The sequence below is a fragment of the Meriones unguiculatus genome, chromosome 18 (assembly GCF_030254825.1).
Source record: "Meriones unguiculatus strain TT.TT164.6M chromosome 18, Bangor_MerUng_6.1, whole genome shotgun sequence".
Classification (NCBI taxonomy): domain Eukaryota; kingdom Metazoa; phylum Chordata; class Mammalia; order Rodentia; family Muridae; genus Meriones; species Meriones unguiculatus.
The window spans coordinates 74,186,671-74,203,532 of NC_083365.1; the positions used below are offsets into that span (position 1 = coordinate 74,186,671).

General features: G+C 37.6%; 1 protein-coding gene across 8 annotated transcripts in view; it reads left to right on the forward strand.

Annotated features, from left to right (window-relative positions):
• The window catches only part of R3hdm1 (R3H domain containing 1), a 131,361-nt gene that overhangs the window by 34,876 nt on the left and 79,623 nt on the right, over nt 1-16,862 (forward strand). For 7 of the 8 annotated variants that reach the window (XM_060371887.1, XM_060371893.1, XM_060371888.1 and 4 more), the window contains exons 2-3: nt 12,257-12,465; nt 13,378-13,588. In XM_060371887.1, coding sequence (XP_060227870.1) covers nt 13,418-13,588 — 171 coding nt within the window. In that variant the 5' untranslated portion in view covers nt 12,257-12,465; nt 13,378-13,417. Of the gene's footprint in view, nt 1-3,594; nt 3,767-12,256; nt 12,466-13,377; nt 13,589-16,862 lie in introns of those variants that run through there. The other variant, XM_021648619.2, reaches the window with a different exon arrangement.

The window sequence follows — 16,862 nt, forward strand, 5'->3', positions numbered from 1 at the left end:
TTTGTACCTTTATTGTTTATTGACTGTTTTTAGGAATCTGTTTTTATTGAGAATATTCTTTTGGAAAATATTTATTTTGTAAAGTAAAAACTAAGTGAAAAATTATTCAGTCAGACTAGTAGAGTGTCTGCTTTGGTGTATAGAAATCCCTAGTTTTGGTCTCCACACTACAGAAAAGAAAAGAAAAAAAAAAAAAAAAGACCGCAGACAGCAAATTTCTTCCTTCCTTTGGGTTGTTAAAATTTCTTGTTTGGTAAAACAGCCATTTGCGGGATGATGGAAAAACTTGCAGGGTTTAAATTCCTTGTTCATCGTTTGGGTTCCCACAGCGTCTATAGCACAGGAAGCCAGGTGGGCCGTCTGGCAGACTGAGTAGAAGACCCGCAGAAGGGGCAGTGCTGCTGGAGTGAGTGGAGGGAGAATCGTTCCTCAGCAGTGCAGTGCCACGCGATTCATTTTTAGACTTCAAGGCCAGATGTTTTACTTCAAACGTGAGATGCTGCTGTATAATGGTCATCTTGTGATAATAATCTTGGGTTGGACTTGTAGCACACACACACATTTAAAAAATAAGTATCCTAATAAACATACTCTCACATTTCTTTTTTATGGGCTGAAGCAATTGCATTCTTTTCTACTCTATGCAAAGTCTTCTTTTTTAAATATTTATTTATTTATTTTAATTCTTTATTAATTACACTTTATTCACTTTGTATCTCTCCTGTGGTTCCCTCCTCCTCCCATACTCTCACATTTTAAAAACTGTTTTGACTAAGTAAATGCTAGCCTATCTTCTAAAAAAAAAGAAAAAGAGAGCAAAGGTTGAGGAAGGAAGATAATGAGTTCAAAACTAGCTTGGGCTATATAGCAAAGCTTTACATGTTGCCAAGGAGTGGGCCTCCTGGGAAAGGTTGAACACACACACACATGCGTGCACGCACACACACACACACACACACACACGTGCACACACACACAAACAAAACATTTGTCTCTTTCTGTTCCTCTCTCTCCTTGCCTCTTTCCACTCCTGTTTTTTCTTATTTCCTCCTTGTATTTTTATCATACCCAAGAAATTCAACATTGGTAAAATACTTTTAATATACTAACCATATTTATGTCATCACTGCTCCACAATTATCCTCAATTTTTGAAACCTCTGAAATCAGGCAAATGTAGTGCTTTAGGTTTGCTTCCATGTCTCTTTTAGTTTTTTGTAGTCTTCCCATTTTTATAATCCACACACGTATACAGAGACACACACACTGATGTATTTGTGAGACTATCTGCATGTGGGCCTGCATTGCAGAAGAGGGCATCGGACACCCATTATAGGGCATCGTGTGGGTGCTGGGAATTGAACTCAGGACCTCTAGAAGAGTAAGTAGCCAGTGCTCTTAACCTCTAGGCCATCTCTCCAACGCCCTAACCTTTATTTTTAATAATTTAGGCTAGCTTTCTTAAAGAATAGACAATAATTAACTAGTATGATTACTACATGTTTGGGGATGAATACAGCATAAATGACTACATTACATTAGGCAGCATAATACAACTCATAGAGAACCTTGTCTGAGGAATCTCACACTAATTTGTCTACAATTTTTTCTCAATTTTCATTTCTCCATTGTACTGTCCTTTATTATTTATGTTCTGCTAAGCTATTTTGAAGATATAAAAATTAAATCCTAGCCTAAGTTCTCCCACCTCATTTTTTTTCCCCAGAAATAGTTGCTTTTTCTAACAAAAGGCACAAATGATTTTTCTCAGGTAAAATCTGCTTCTTGGCCAGTATAATGTCAAGGCAACTTTATTTCAAAATTACAACAGAAACTTGTTATGAAACAGATCGACAGTGACATATATAACAAAATGAAGCAAGCCACCTACATTATGATAAAAACTAAAAGTAATACTTCTATGCTTAAACGATTCTATTTCTCTTTAATATTTGGAAATGATTAGGTCTTATATAGGTCTGAATTAGTGAAAAAGCATAATTAAAACATTTTCAAATAGTTTTATTATTGTCAAATAGAGGCTTCCCTCTGATTTCAAGAACGGGTTTGCTGTTGATAGTGGTGTGCAATGCTTGTTTAGCAGCCTCAGCGCTAGAGGGGAGAAGCAGACTCCACTAGTGAACAGCCTACTCAGTCTTCAATTTGCAAGTGTGCCACAGACTTTATTTTCAAGGCTGAAGCAGTAATTACCTAGCGTGGCTTTGTTGTCCTACCACTTTCAAACTGATTTAGAAAGGTTCCTTTCTCTTCCTCGCTTAGTTCTTCTATGAGTTTTCAGATCATCTTTGTTGGCTAATCAGACAAATATTAGAGAAATATATATGTATCTACAAATATATGTATATTTAAGTCTGTGAAGCTGAACCAGAGCTTTTAGGGGGAGTTGTGGAGATAGGGTTGGAAAGCAATAGAATAGTACTATATGGTATATAAGTATATTATAAGGCCTGTATCTTTTGTCTTTGTGTTTGCCACACTGGTCTGGAGTGCCCTGCTGATATCATAGACTGTAGGATTATACACTTCCTACAAGACATTTTAGTGGCAACGAAAAGTCTGATTTCTAGCCATCGGTGCATATAGTTTTCTTCAATTGGTGCAGGTAATATGTGAGCATTGTCAGATAGGATTCTTAGATCATTTCTGCATGCTGTGGAAATATGATCTTTATTTAAAAGAAGAGGAAACTAAGGCAGATGAGAATAAAAAGACTTGCTCAGTTAGTCAAGAGATGAAAAGGATTTTATTCACTCTCTTTGTCTTTTCATGTTTCGTGAACATCGAGTTTCTTTTCATTTTATTCCTTTTTTATAAGTCATCCTTGTGCTCAGGTAGACAGTGAGTGTCTGACAGCATGGTGAGATAGCCTTTGTCATCCATGGTTCTGGCACTGTCTCCATCTGCTGGTGTGAAGAAGCAATGCTCTTTCCTAAATATGCAAGCTGTTTTATTTTAGCAAAACCAAATTGAGCACAAGGAATCGTGCTCTAAATGCATTTTGTGTGTGTGTGTGTGTGTGTGTGTGTCACAAAATGTCGGTTTGAGGTTGCTAAAGTGTCATGGGGTATCAACTTTTGGAGACAGGGTGTGTGTGTGTGTCTGTGTGTATGTGTGTGTGTGTGTGTGTGTAGCTTTTAGTAATATTAGAGAGTTAGGTAAAATTTATATGTATTGTAGGCAGATGTGGTGCCAGTACTTAGGCAGAATCAGGCAGATTTTTGTGAGTTCTAGGACAGCCAGAGGTATATAGTGAGACCTTGTCTTGCGGGGGAAAAGTACCCCAGAATTATGAATATTAACAATACCAGATTCTTTATTTTATTCTTTAGAGAATATGATCATCTTGGCTTTTTGCATCATGATGAGATCAAGTATCATGGTGCAAAAAGTATTTTAGTAGCAAGAAATCTTCCAAAGCCTGACAGTCTTTTGCACATTCAGATTCTTGGCTTTGGCATCATTGTGTCTGACTTGGTAATGAAGAGCTCAATATAGCTTCTGATGCATTCCAGATATTCTGGTTGGTGACTGGCTAGAGAATTACTGACATCACAACATACAGCTGTTGATTTCTATTGTCTCTTAGTTCTCAGTAAGTGCTCTATTCTGCTCTTGGTGCCTGACTAATCTGAGTGTGTGTGTGTTCGGCTCTGTAGACGAGCAATGCAGAGCGTCAGCGTACAGACGGTATGGAAAGCATGCCTTTAGAAACTCTGTATGATGAAGCAAATGCAGGAACAATGAAGGTATGTGGGTCGGAACTCATTTTTATTATTTTTTATTAATGATAATATACAGTAAAATCTAAAATTAGGGCATTTAAAACTTTAATTTTACAAAGACATGTGCCTTTAGAGGGGTGCGTCATGTACTTCTACAGTGGGGCCAGTTTCTCCCTGCACCTCAGAGTGTCAACATTTCTTGTATCATGTGGGTAGAGTGGTTTACCTGTGTGCTGATTTGTATTTTTATATAGCAAAACAAATTGTCACTTGAAAAAAATGTCTTGTTCAAGTTCATTTTAAAATAGGTAGGCTGTATGTCTTGTTCTATTTTTAAATTCCATTATGGAACAAATAACAATGAGAATAAGATACTAGTTGGAAATGAAGAAACTAAATACTTTAACTCTCAAACCCATGTTAATATTTGTGCTTTTGATTGGGAAGGTGTAGATAAATTTTAAAATACTTTGAAGAAACCTAGATCTCTCTTTGCTGTGATTGGCATAATGAAATACCATGTTACCAAAAAAAGAGAACAAATGTCAGTCTAACTCTTAATTCTTAAAGGGTTTACTTGCTTTTTACCTAGAATTAGATGAAATTTTAACAAGATTTACAATTACTATAGTATTTAAACATCTCTCCTAGTGTAACAGTTCTTTTGTTTTTAAGAAATAACTCATTTCTGTTTTAGAGATAATAGGAAAATCACTAAATGGCTGTCTATGAATACTGAGTATTTTTTTCTTTCTCCTTTTGTTTTTCCAGTTCTCAACTGTGTTCATAATTAGGTTCATAAATACACTAATAGCTATGATTGAAACTTGACTTTTTTAAATGTATTGTTTCAATCTCATGCTTGGAAAATACAACAATCATTTCTATTTTTAAGCCTCTGATTTTCAAATTTTTGAATTTAAAATTTCAAAAATAATAAAAATTAAAATGAGCAGTACTTACCCTTATATTCTTAATAACATCATAGTTTACTTTTAATCTTTCCCCTATCCTCTGATTTTTGTTTTGTTTTGTTTTTGTTTTTGTTTTTGTCTGTGGCTCTCTTTGCCTCTTCTCTTGCATTCATCTGCTCCTCTTCCATCTCTTCCACTTTCTCTAAGGCTCTGTCCATCAGAAACCTGTCCATCTCCTTGGTGTCTTATTCTTTCTCTCTTTGACCGACTCTATGTTAATTGTTCCTCTCCTGTTCTCCCCTCCTCTCTGTTTCCAGCATTCACTACTTTGTTTTCTTTCTCTCTCCCTCCGTCTCCTTTTCTCCTAGTCTCTGGTCTGCCTGTCTCTTGACCTCTGTCTGTGGCTGTATGCTTCTTCCTCTCTCCCTGGACCCTCATCCTATGTTTCCCACCCTCAGTCCTCTGTTGCTCTCATGGTCAGGCCCATATTTCCTGGCTTTGGCTACTGGTCTTTTGGGGTATTTTTGGTTTCAATTCCTACCCCTCATGGTTCTCTTATCCAATTGCTTTATATATAAGGTTTCAATTTTCATTGAATGTAGAAGTGCAGTTGATTTTAAATCTGATTTTTGTTGTTGTTGCTGCTGCTGTTTGGTCAGCAGCAGTTACTGGTTACATTTTAATTTATGTTAAATTCTGTTGTCTTTCAAATTAGTAGGTAAAAAGTTATGATATTAAGGTTATAAATTTTAAATAAACAGATTTTTTAGCCTTTGTTCATTTTTCTATGCTTGAGGCACTGTAATCAGATTAAAGTTATTACATATTAAAAATAGTTTTAAATGCTTTGTCTTCCCAAGCTGTACATGGGCAGGTCATTAAGAGTCTGGTTTTTTTCTTAATTTTTTTCTATGACGTTTTTAGGTTTATAAAAAACAATTAAAAATCAAGACACTATAATTAATTCCCTCTTCATAAGCATGCTGTAGGTTATGAATGAATTTGTATTTTTAATGTTATTTTTCAAATGTGTCACAGTGGATATATGCTGAAATTTTTTAATTTTCTTACTAATTTGTGACTTTTCATTTTGAAGTAACTATAGACTCAAAGGACGTTGTGAAAATGAATAGTACAGAGAAGTTTCATGGTAGAAGTTTGTTTCATAAGTTTTTTTAATTTTTTTATTTTTATTAATTACACTTAAGTTTTTTTTTTTAATGCTATGTTTAAAGTTATTAAGGATTGAACTGTGATGCATGCTAGGCAAAGTACTCCGCCATTGACCTTCATCTTCAGCCAGTTTTAAAATTTATTTTCAGTGAGAGTCTTGGTATGTTGCACAGACTTAGCTTCATATTTACTGCATAGTCACTACCCAGTAAGTGTGAGATCCTTCCTGAATCTCCGGAGTAGCTGTATCACATGAGTACACTATGACAGCAAAGTTCAGGATGCTTTAAAATCGTGACACTTTAAAAGTGGTAGTTTCAAAATTCTCTAACAAGTTTTTAAAATACCCCGAAACACAAAAGTCCAGTTAGCATTTACCTGTATACAAAATGTTGAATCATTTAAACCTTGAAATAGTCATAATATTTTCATTCTGTTTCATAAAGAAAATTAAGATGATTTGTTGAACGTGTACTGTGTATTAATAGTGCCATGTGATGGCCTTGTGTTCACTCATGTAGTCTCACCACAGAAAAAAATAATGAAAAGTTTATGCACATCTATTGGTATGTGTGTCAGAGTTGAATGAAATGTTGTTCTCACCTTCTTCCCTTCCCCATAAAATATAGCATTTATTACTTCTACATTCTTTTGATGACTCTATTGCTTTATTACTCTCTCTGCTATATCATTAGCTCTTTGATGTGGAGAGTATAAGAGGAAGGTGAAATTAGACCCCCCCCAAAAAAAAACATTGTCTCTGTATGTCTTATACCTCTGTCGCTAATCATAACTCATTTCAATTGGTGTATTAATTTTGGTACAAAGTCAAAATGAAGACACACTAAAAATATAAATAAAACTACCTCCAGGACAGACAGACAACCCTAGTGTGTGTGTGTGTGTGTGTGTGTGTGTGTGTGTGTGTGTGTGTGCATGTGCATGCATGCATGGGTGGTGGGTTAGATGGATATGCACACATTTATATACATGTATATGCAAATGTGAGTTTTAAAAAATTATGTGTGTATATGCCTGCTTGTCTGTATATGCACCGTGTTTGTTCAGATGCCCAGCAAGTCCAGAATAGGGCATCAGAGGCCCAAGAGTTGGAATTACAAGTAGTCATGTGTCAGTTGGTATAAATGCTGGGCACTGAGCTTGAGGTCCTCTGCAAGAGGAGCAACTGTTCTCCAAGCCATCTCTGCAGCTCCAAAATATGATAAATATTTTTTAAATACAAAGCACTCCTGACTCTAGTATTTTTGCACAAAAGCTATTCAGTCTGTGTACTTACTTTTATTTATCCCCCAAATTCCTCTCAGTCAATATTCTGCAAAAGTAAATCTCAGTAAATTTAATGGAATGTCAAAGAAGCTCTGTTAATATCTCAGTACTCAGCTCTACCTTCTCACTTGAGTAGAACAAGTTTATATGAATATAAATGTATGTTTCTTGGTTCTTAGTTCTCTAGATGCTTACATATAAATAGCATATAAATGTATATGTATATTGTGTGCAAGATAAGGTTTCCCTATACATTTCAAGTTGGCTTCCAAATTGCTCTCCACCTGTCATAACCTTCTTAGTGCTAGGATTACAGTTAGGCACCAATTTTATACATGAATGTTCTAAAATGGTGTGTGTTATATAGTATATAAATTTGTCACATGTTTGTAAACCTGATATTTTTAAGATATATGTCATTTTATTATATGGTGTACATATTTTCTAATGTATTTATGAGTCTATATAACTGTTATAAACCTATCGATATACATTTATATAAATACATGCAGGAACTAAAAACCAGAGTTTGTTAAGATTTATGTAGCGTTTGTGAAGAACCATGAGCCCCTAAAATCACATGTGATCTGTGAATCTGCCTGTGGGAGAAAGCTCCTGACGAATACTGTATCTGACTAGGAAGCACTTGGTTTGATTAAGATTTTCAAGAATTTGTTGTGGTCTAAGAATTGCCACTTTATCTGATTTATAAGTCGATTCTAAGTCTGTTATTTTTAACTTGTATCATTTTCTTATTTTCAAATGCTCCAAGGAGTGCATTGCCTAGAATAGCAGATACTCCTACAGGTTCTACAAGTGTTTTTCAAGCAGATTTTCTTGTTGTTCACCTAAGTAGGATCTCATGTCGTCCAAGTGGGTTGAGCTCTATGTGTAGTTGAAGCTGACTTTGAACGTTTTTCCTTCCTCCTCTTGCCACACAGCCAGTTTATTTGGTGCCATGGTATAGAAAACAGTCTACCAACTAAACTACATCCTCAGCCCAGACATGTCTTTAAAATAGTCAGAGGCCTATGATAACTGAGCCTGTGACATTTTAAAATTCCCCACAGGGTCACCACAGGAAAGCAGCAGAACATTTTGTTGTCCTAGTGCTTTTACAGTACTGGTTAAATCACAGCTCTCCTTTACCAGGTGGTCAGTGAGCAACAGCAAACTTGGACAGTGTGGGAAACAGTTGTAAAGTAACACAAAAGAAATTTGCTAAGTATTGACAACAAAATAAGACCTGGCTGGGAAATAGTGAAGGGAAGTCATTAAAAACTGTGAAACATTCCACCCTTTCAGCCATAGGAAGCTGAGCCAATTAAGGTAGCACTATCAGTATTTTGGAGCTCCTTTTGCTCAGTGTGTCTTGTGAGGGGTCTCTGGACACAGTGAGTAGCCAAGCACTGTTTGCCCTCACATGGTAAAGCTGTACTTCACAGTACTCGTAACTTCATAGTTTATGAGGCTGGGTGATGACAACAGGAGAACTCCTGGTTTACCAGAGCCTGTTTTTAAGCTCTTTGTTACTGGAAGAAGAAACAAAACTTTTGAAACCCAAACCCCACACCCCACACCCATACCCTACACCCCATATAATTCCTTAGAGATGCTGCCTTGAACAAGGGCTGTGGTCTTTTTTAGAAAGAATACAGTTGGACATGAACTTGGTTGCCTCCTCTTTGATCAACTCCCCATGGTGGGGTGGCCTTACTGGCCCACAGAGAAAAAGGATCCAGACAGTCCTGATGAGACTTGGTAGGCGAGGGTCAGATAGTAGGGGGAGGAAGTCACCTATCAGTGGACTAGGGGAGGGACATGGGGAGAAGGGTAGGGAGGGTAGAACTGGAAGGAGATGAGGGAGGGGGCTACAGCCAGGATACACAGTGAATAAATTGTAATAACTAGTAATAACAATAAAGAAAAAAGAAAGAATACATTTGGCAATTTAAGTAAAGGTAGCACATTAAAACTTAGAAAACAGGTGTCTGCCAGTTGTATCTTTAATTAAAATTCTGTGAAAGAAATACCTGCATCAGAAAGGGTCATAGATAAACGAATTACCCACCACATGTTGGTAAAATATATTAAGCTACCCAAAGGACAATTGGGTGGATTAGATAATTTGCCAGAAGCCCAGTATGAACTTTGTAAAACTGATAGCAAACCTTTGTATCTTTGAAACCCTCAAAGAGTTTTTCATTATTGTGATCTTGAAATAGCAGTTATGGGTAAAGGCTATAAAAAAGATAACTTCATTTTGTTTTAATCAACATATAGTCAGTATAGAAAGAACTGTTAAGGGAAAGAGAATTTTTATATTGTGGAATACCACATCAGAGTCTAGCTAAATTATACAAATGAGTGTTTACAGTTGCAGATTAGTATAAAACAGATGTATACATATTGATAGCATGAGGGATGGTTGAATTAAAAAGCAGGTTAATCCAGACATGTTGTCTCATGCCTTTAATCCCAGCACTGGGAAGGTGGAGGCCAGCCTAGTCTAAATTGGGAGTTCCAGACTAACCAAAGATACATAATGAGACCCTGCTTAAGAGAGAGACAGACAGACAGGTACAGGTTGAGGTGGGAGGTAGTAAATTGATTATACTGAGAATAGTTCTAACCTTTTATATATAATGCTGTGAGCCTTGCACAGACCACATCAGTCAAGAATATAAGGAGAACTCACAGTGATAGACCTTTAGGAGCCTACCTCTATACCAACAGCACATTCTCATCCACAGGTTCTAGTGTTTATTTTCCTATACTGGAACTCAAGGTATGTCTTTAAAAATTTTTTTCATAGCCTATATGTAGTCTTAGTTCTTGGCCATCTCAGCATGTGTTCTATCTTGTAGAGTGGACTTTAAGTCCAGTTAGAGAGTTGTCAGTTCCTCCCACGTTTCTGCCACTATTAGACCACCATATTGTGCAAATTTGTCACCACTGTAGATTGTGGGGTTTGTAGCTGGATGGCCCTTTATCCTTAGAGTAACTTCTAATACCATGAATTCTAGTCAGTAGGGGTGAAGGCTCTAGTTAGGTACCAATTCAAAATCTCCATGTTCAATGATATATTAAGTATTATCTTCAGAGCCAGGCATGGTGATACACGCTTTAATCCCAGCACTGTGGGAGGCAGAAGCAAGTGGATCACTGTGGATTTGAGGCCAGCCTGGTCTACAAAGTGAGTTCAGGACAGGCAAGCCTACACAGAGAAACCATGTCTCAAAAACAAACAAACCAAAAGTATTATCTTCAGCAGTAGGGCCTTGCCATCAATTTGTGGAGTGCAACCAATAGCATTGGCAAATAGCCTGAATTGTTCAGGAATTTTTATAGGGCTTCTTTGGCCAATTACTCAGTTAGCTATCACCTGTCTGTAGCCTATTGAGTTGAACCGTTGTCTCGCTTGTTATGGTGGTCACTCCACTTAGATTTTTTCGTCTATGTATGTGTTTCGAGAGGCTTCTGCAGTAGCAGGGTTCCATGGCACCCCTCAAATGGCTAGAAGTGTTGGCTGGCTCTCCTCACATTTCCTTCCTTACCCTCTCCTTCGTCAGACCTTTTAACCTTCTTGTTCTAGTCTTCCCCGGCTCTCTATAACTACGTATTCTACTTCCCCTTCTTGGGAGAACCTCCACTACCTCCTAAACCTTTACTTTACCTAACCTCTGGTTCTATGAATTGTAGCCTGCTTATCAAAGACTTAAGAGCGAACATCCACACATAAAGAATAGACATCATATTTCTTCTGGGTCTGGGTTATTTTACTCAGGGGTTATTTTTTTCCTAACTCCATCCATTTACATGCAAATTTCATGATTTTTTTGTTTTCAACAGCTAATTATATTCCGTTGTGTAAATGTACCACATTTTCTTTATCCATTTATTTGCTGATGGGTGTCTAGGCTGTTCCCAGTTTTTGGCTATTATGAATGAGTAGAGCACCAGTGAACATGGATGCGCAAGTATGTCTGTAGTAGGATGTAGAGTTCTTTGGGTCTTTGCCAAAGGTTGACATAACTGGACCTTGAGGGAGCCCTGTTCTCAGCTTCCTAAGTAACGGCTGCCTGACTGCTGAGTGTTCCACTTACCCTAAACTCTTCCAGCAGGAGCTGCCGTTTGTTTTGTTGATCTTGGCTATTCTCACTGGCGTAAGATGAAATTTTAGGGTAATTTTGATGGCATGAGTGCTTCTATTTGAAAGCAGTAGGTCTGTCTTGCATACACAGCTTTGTTACCAGTAGTACTTTTAGTATTAGATCTCATTGTACTCGGTTGTTTTATATTATTCTGCTTATTGACAGTACAACTGTCAAAAGGAAATTGGAAGTGTCATGTGATATTTTCAGTGTTCTGTACTTGCCTTACAACTTTTACTTGCCTCAAACGAAATACAACTGACTTTTAAAATAGACCATGGGTGGGCTGGTGAGATGTCCCTGTGAATAAAGGCACCAAGCCTGACAGCCTGAGTTCAAACTCAGGAAGCCCACATGGAGGAAAGAGAGAACCTACTTCTGCAAGTTATCCTCTGATCTCCACATGTGTGTGCTGTGGTACACATTATCACCAGTACCCTAAATAATTTTTAAAAAACTTAGTACAATATGGTGAGATTTTGGTATTGATGTTTGTAGATGTCACCAAAAATTATACCCTTTATATACATTTTCTTTTAGTAGACACAATGGATTTCTCTGGAAATGTTATGTGGGTTATTACAGCCTTCATTCTTTTAAAACTCTAGGATATATAATTTTTATTTAGAACGACAGTCTTAAGTCCATAGTTATAGCTCTAGGTGGAACCATAGTTCTTGGAGTCTGAGTGATTCATGAGTTGGCCTGCCATCTTCCCTGCTGCTCTGACCATGTTGCGTAACTATTCCTTCCTCTTCTCTCTCCTCTCTTTCCCTTTTAGATTAGTTCTGTAAGCTCTGGTGACTCCTTTTGTTTTATATAACTAATATAGCTCAGAACTAGTTAGGTGTATTCTGACCCTTGTTTAGGACAAGAAAGTAATAAAACCATCAATAATAGATTTTAAATAGTTTTTAAATGGTTGTAGAGTAGTTTTTCTTTCTTTCTTTTTTTTTTTTAATGTCTTTTGTTTGTTTCCATTTTAGGCCACTGAAAGGTATGATATATTTGATCCAAGACAGTCCATTTCAGCCCAGGAATCTACAGTGGTGACAAGGACATGGGACTCCTCCCGACAGATTACTGTTGGTTCAATACAATTGACATCCTGGCTGACAACTGTGAAAAGGAACCTTGGGTTATTTTATTTTGTTTTTGTGGAACACCACAATCCCAGATCCATAAGACAAATCAGGTAATGTTCTTCTATTTCTTTGGGTAAAAATAAAGCTTTTAATTTTCAAGCTTGTTAAAAAGAAGACAAGTTTACTGGTAGTTTTTTTGTCATTTATTATGAAAAGTATCAAAAGTACAGAAAAATTGAAAGAATTTTACTCCTATACCAACCATTCTTTGATTTCTGTGGGTAACAGTTTTCATACCTGCTTAGTTTAGCCTTCTACTTTCCATGCGTGTGTCCCTCTACCTTTTGCTTACTCTCTGATACATTCCTTTCCCTGATATCTGGGCTGAAATTCCAATTGTTTCTCTTCATTCAAGTTCGCTAGTTATGTGAAATATACCAGTGTCTGTGTTTGGTCTCTCAGGGAGTTCATTTTCTGTAGTGTGTGATTGTACATGTTTGTAATTGGATCACAAGAGTCAGGAGCCTTTAGTGCTTTATTTACATCATAAAGCAGAACTGTTAACCCAGACTCACAGGTATGTTTTGTATACAATGTTGCTTGTTTATTTTTCTAATTAAGGGAAATGTTTAAAGCTTGGCGTTTTAGTGTAAACTGTGGCAGGAAAATACATTTAGTGTATGACAATAGTGACTACTCAGGGTACAGGAGAGTATAGGACAATGTTCACAGTATTCCTTTAGAGAAAAATATTTAAAATATTTAAATGTCATATACAGTTATGTAATTATTTAGCCATCACTTCCCATCTTGAGCTAGCTCAGGTCTTTTCTCACTGTATTGTGATATTTTAAGAAACATTTATCACAAATATTAAAGATCTTGAAGGCAGGAATTTTGTTTTTGCTTATGTGCATTCAACATTATTCTTAGAAGATAGAAGTCCCTTAGTTAATATTATGTATAAGTGAATGTAAAGAATGTTTCAGACTAATTGAAGATTACTTTTCTTTTTTGTTAAGGCTTCAAGTTCCCTGTAGATTTCTAAAATAACCTTTGCTAATGAGGATGTCTGATATTGTTATTATAAAAGATGAAACTGAAACAATGAAGGATTTGGAGGCAGAAGTAAGAGATACAACAAGAGTTGAAAATCTTATCAAATCAGAAAACTGTGGGAAGATTTTGGCAGAGAAGAATGAACATTGTATTGACAACAGTATTGATTTGCAGGTAAGCAGAGTTTTTCCATGGCTGTAAATGCCTGGTCGTCATGGTAGAAGTGTGTTTTCATATGGCTATGGAACTCACTTTTCACAATGCTTTTTCTGTTTGCTTGGTTGGTTGGTTGTGTTTTGTTTGTTTTTAATCAAGACAGGGTTTCTCAGTGTAGCCCTGGCTGTTCTGGAACTCTCTCTGTAAACCAGGCTGACCTCCAAGTCATAGACCTACTTGCCCCTGCCTCCGGATTAAAGTGTGTGCGCCACCCCTGCCCCACCACTTTTCACAGTGGTAAAAGGGCAAGCTGGCCCTTTGGTGCATATTTACTGTTGTTGTTTGTTTTAATTTATCTGGCTGGCTGGCTGAGTCTTAGGTCTTGATTACCTCTATGTGTCACATTATATGATTCCTTATATTTTCCTGTAGCTGTGTGTGTTATTGGCTTTTTAGCTTTTCATTTTACCTTCCTCCTTAGTGCTCTGATGGTTCAGAATAAACCTAAGAGCTCTCAGAGGAGAGAGAATTGGAGTGGTCAAACCTGCAGGAGATCTGCTTGCAGAAACAGCCCTATAGAGGTTTCTCAGTGCGTCAGCCATGTCTGGGTGAAGAGGCTTGTGGGGAAGGGGCATCTGACCTAATGCCTTTGTTGCTGTGCGTGCATGATCGTTTAGAACCAACCATTGGGAAGGCTTTTAATTTTAGGCAGAGATACTTAAGTTTGAGGAAGAAGTTGGACCCCTGGCTTAGTTAGACCTGAGGTGTACTTTTCTATGATTTGTCTATTATGGCAGTTCCAAGGTAGCTAGATGAATTAAGTGGCAGCTTAGGTACCCCAGGGAGAATGTTGCAGAGATAAGAGAACCAAGAAAAGCTTGGATCCAGGCTGATATCTGAGAACCTCCTTTATACTATCTTCTGATGGTGCATACAGATAATGCCTGCCTAGAGAAAGGACACTCAGATCCTGTATGTCAAATAGGAAACCATTTGTGTTAATCAGAAATCTGCTACTGAAACTTATCCTTATGTTGTTTTTAACATTAATCCTTACTGGGTTAGTGTTTCCTGGTAAAGACAGATACCTAAAAACAACAACGGTTGTTTTGGCTCATTTTCAGCAGTTTTAGTCTATGTTTGGCTCACTCCAATGCCTTGAGGCCTGTCGCAAAGCAGAACTACAGAGATAAAAGCATGGCCTAGGCAAGCTCTTCCCCTCCTATCAGCCTTAAGCAGAGAGGAGTTAATGGAGAGCGGCCTTAGCCAAGATGTGCCCTTCAGATTCACACCCCACCGAAGCCTCCCTCCTCCAGCCAGACTCGAGCCTCCACAGCTCGTTGCCTCCTGATTACTTGAGTTGTTTGGGGCAGAGCCCTTATAATCTAATTCACAGACACTCCTCCAGGTGTACCTTACTAATATTCTGGGGATCTCGAGTCATTAAAGTTGAAAATTAAGTTTAACCATCAGGAGCTGGGAAGATATCTCAGTTGCGTAAGTGTCTCTTAGGTTCACATTTCCAGCACCATCGTAGAAGCCAAGTGTGGAGGCATGTGTCTGTATTCTGGGTGCTTAGGCAGGGTGGAAGGAGAGAAGAAAACCCATAGAGTTTACTGCCCGCCGGGTTAGTCAGTTCAGTGGGAGACCCTGACTCAGAAAGTAGAAAGCGTAGATCAAGACACCTCACATTCCCTGTTGACATTCACATGGTGTGCACATGCATTACACATACACTCACAGGTACTTATCATACTTATGAATAAGAAGTCCTTTTTTGAGAAAATACTGTCATGTTTTAAAAAATGGTTTTAATTTTATTTATGTGTCCATGATGCATGTGAGTACATGTGCACTTATGTAGTTCATAGGACAATGTTTTTAGTCTTTGTTCTCTCCTTCCTCCTTTATGTGGTTCAGGGTATCAAACTCAGGTGGCCATAGTTTGAAAACAAAAGTCTTTACCCGCCAAGGAATCTTGCCAGCTCTATTCTGTCATTCTTAAGATATCAAGAAGACTTCAGCCAAATGCGATTGCATGTGCCTGTCATGCCAGCATTTGTGAGGCTGAAGTAGGAAGATAGTAATTCTTGGTCAGCCTGGACTCTGTTCTGATATCCTGTCTCAGTTAAAATGAAAAAACATGAACAAAGCAAAGAATAAAGACCACGAAGGCTATCGGCCAAATGTTACTCTTTCACTTTTTCTTTAATTGATAAGTAAAGTTTTTTTTTTTAAAGGCATTAAAGTCTCTTTAACGGGCATTTCATTTTTGTTTCTTTTTTCGCGCTTAAGTTTTGTAGTGGAAAGTAGCCACTAATTGTGAAGGGCAGTTATGTCGCATACAGACAAGCAGCTCTGGACATTTGCAGCAAGCAAGCATTGTTACAGAAGCAGAGAGATAACAGTTAAATGGTCTAGCAGCTAACCCTTAGCTCAGGGACACATTATATAGGCGTTTAGGGGTTGGTCTAGAGACTAGTTTACCTTAGGAATTTAGGGCTGGTTCAGAGCACTTAAAGTATCCTTAGGAATACTTTCATGAGATGGTAGAACTATAGTTCAGAATCCTATTACAGTAGACCTTTGATTTCAAGATGTATAAATTTTGTCTGATACGTATACATGTATCAATTAAACTAGGTAGGTAGTATGACATCTTACTGAATTGCTTCAAAGGGGATTGAGAAAACAGGTAGGAGACAACAAAGTAATGGCAATCCCACAAGGCTGTCAGGAGGAACTCAGGAAGCTAGTCATCATCAGAAGTCTGAAGCAGGGGGATGTGGAGTTTCAGGTCAGCATGTGCTACATTTGAAGTTCAAGACTAGCATAGGCTACATAGTATGATCCTTTATTAGTGGAAAAAAAAACAAACAAAGCAAGACACCTCAAGGCAAACCTGTATCAACAGTATGAGTGGTAGAGTGTGCAACAGATATTTTAATTGGTGAAACAAACACAAAGTATGGTATTTGTCAGATCCACAGGAAACGGCTGTCTGTGGTGCCTGTCAGCATACCAAAGCACATGCTGGCCCTCCAGGCTTTCTCAGTGGTAAAAGCCTTCCCTCAACCATACCTTGTAACAGCCATGGCCTCAGTTTATGCATCATTATCTTCATAATCATTACTATATCGATGACTTATAGGCTAAAGCACATCTATGGCTTCTCAAATTTCTCACCTTGTTGTCATGCAAGATACAGTTTTTTTCTTTAGTAATAAATCTTCATTACCATCGTCCCAAAATATCTTGTTGTTTTGCGAGACAGGGTTTCTCTGTGTAGCCT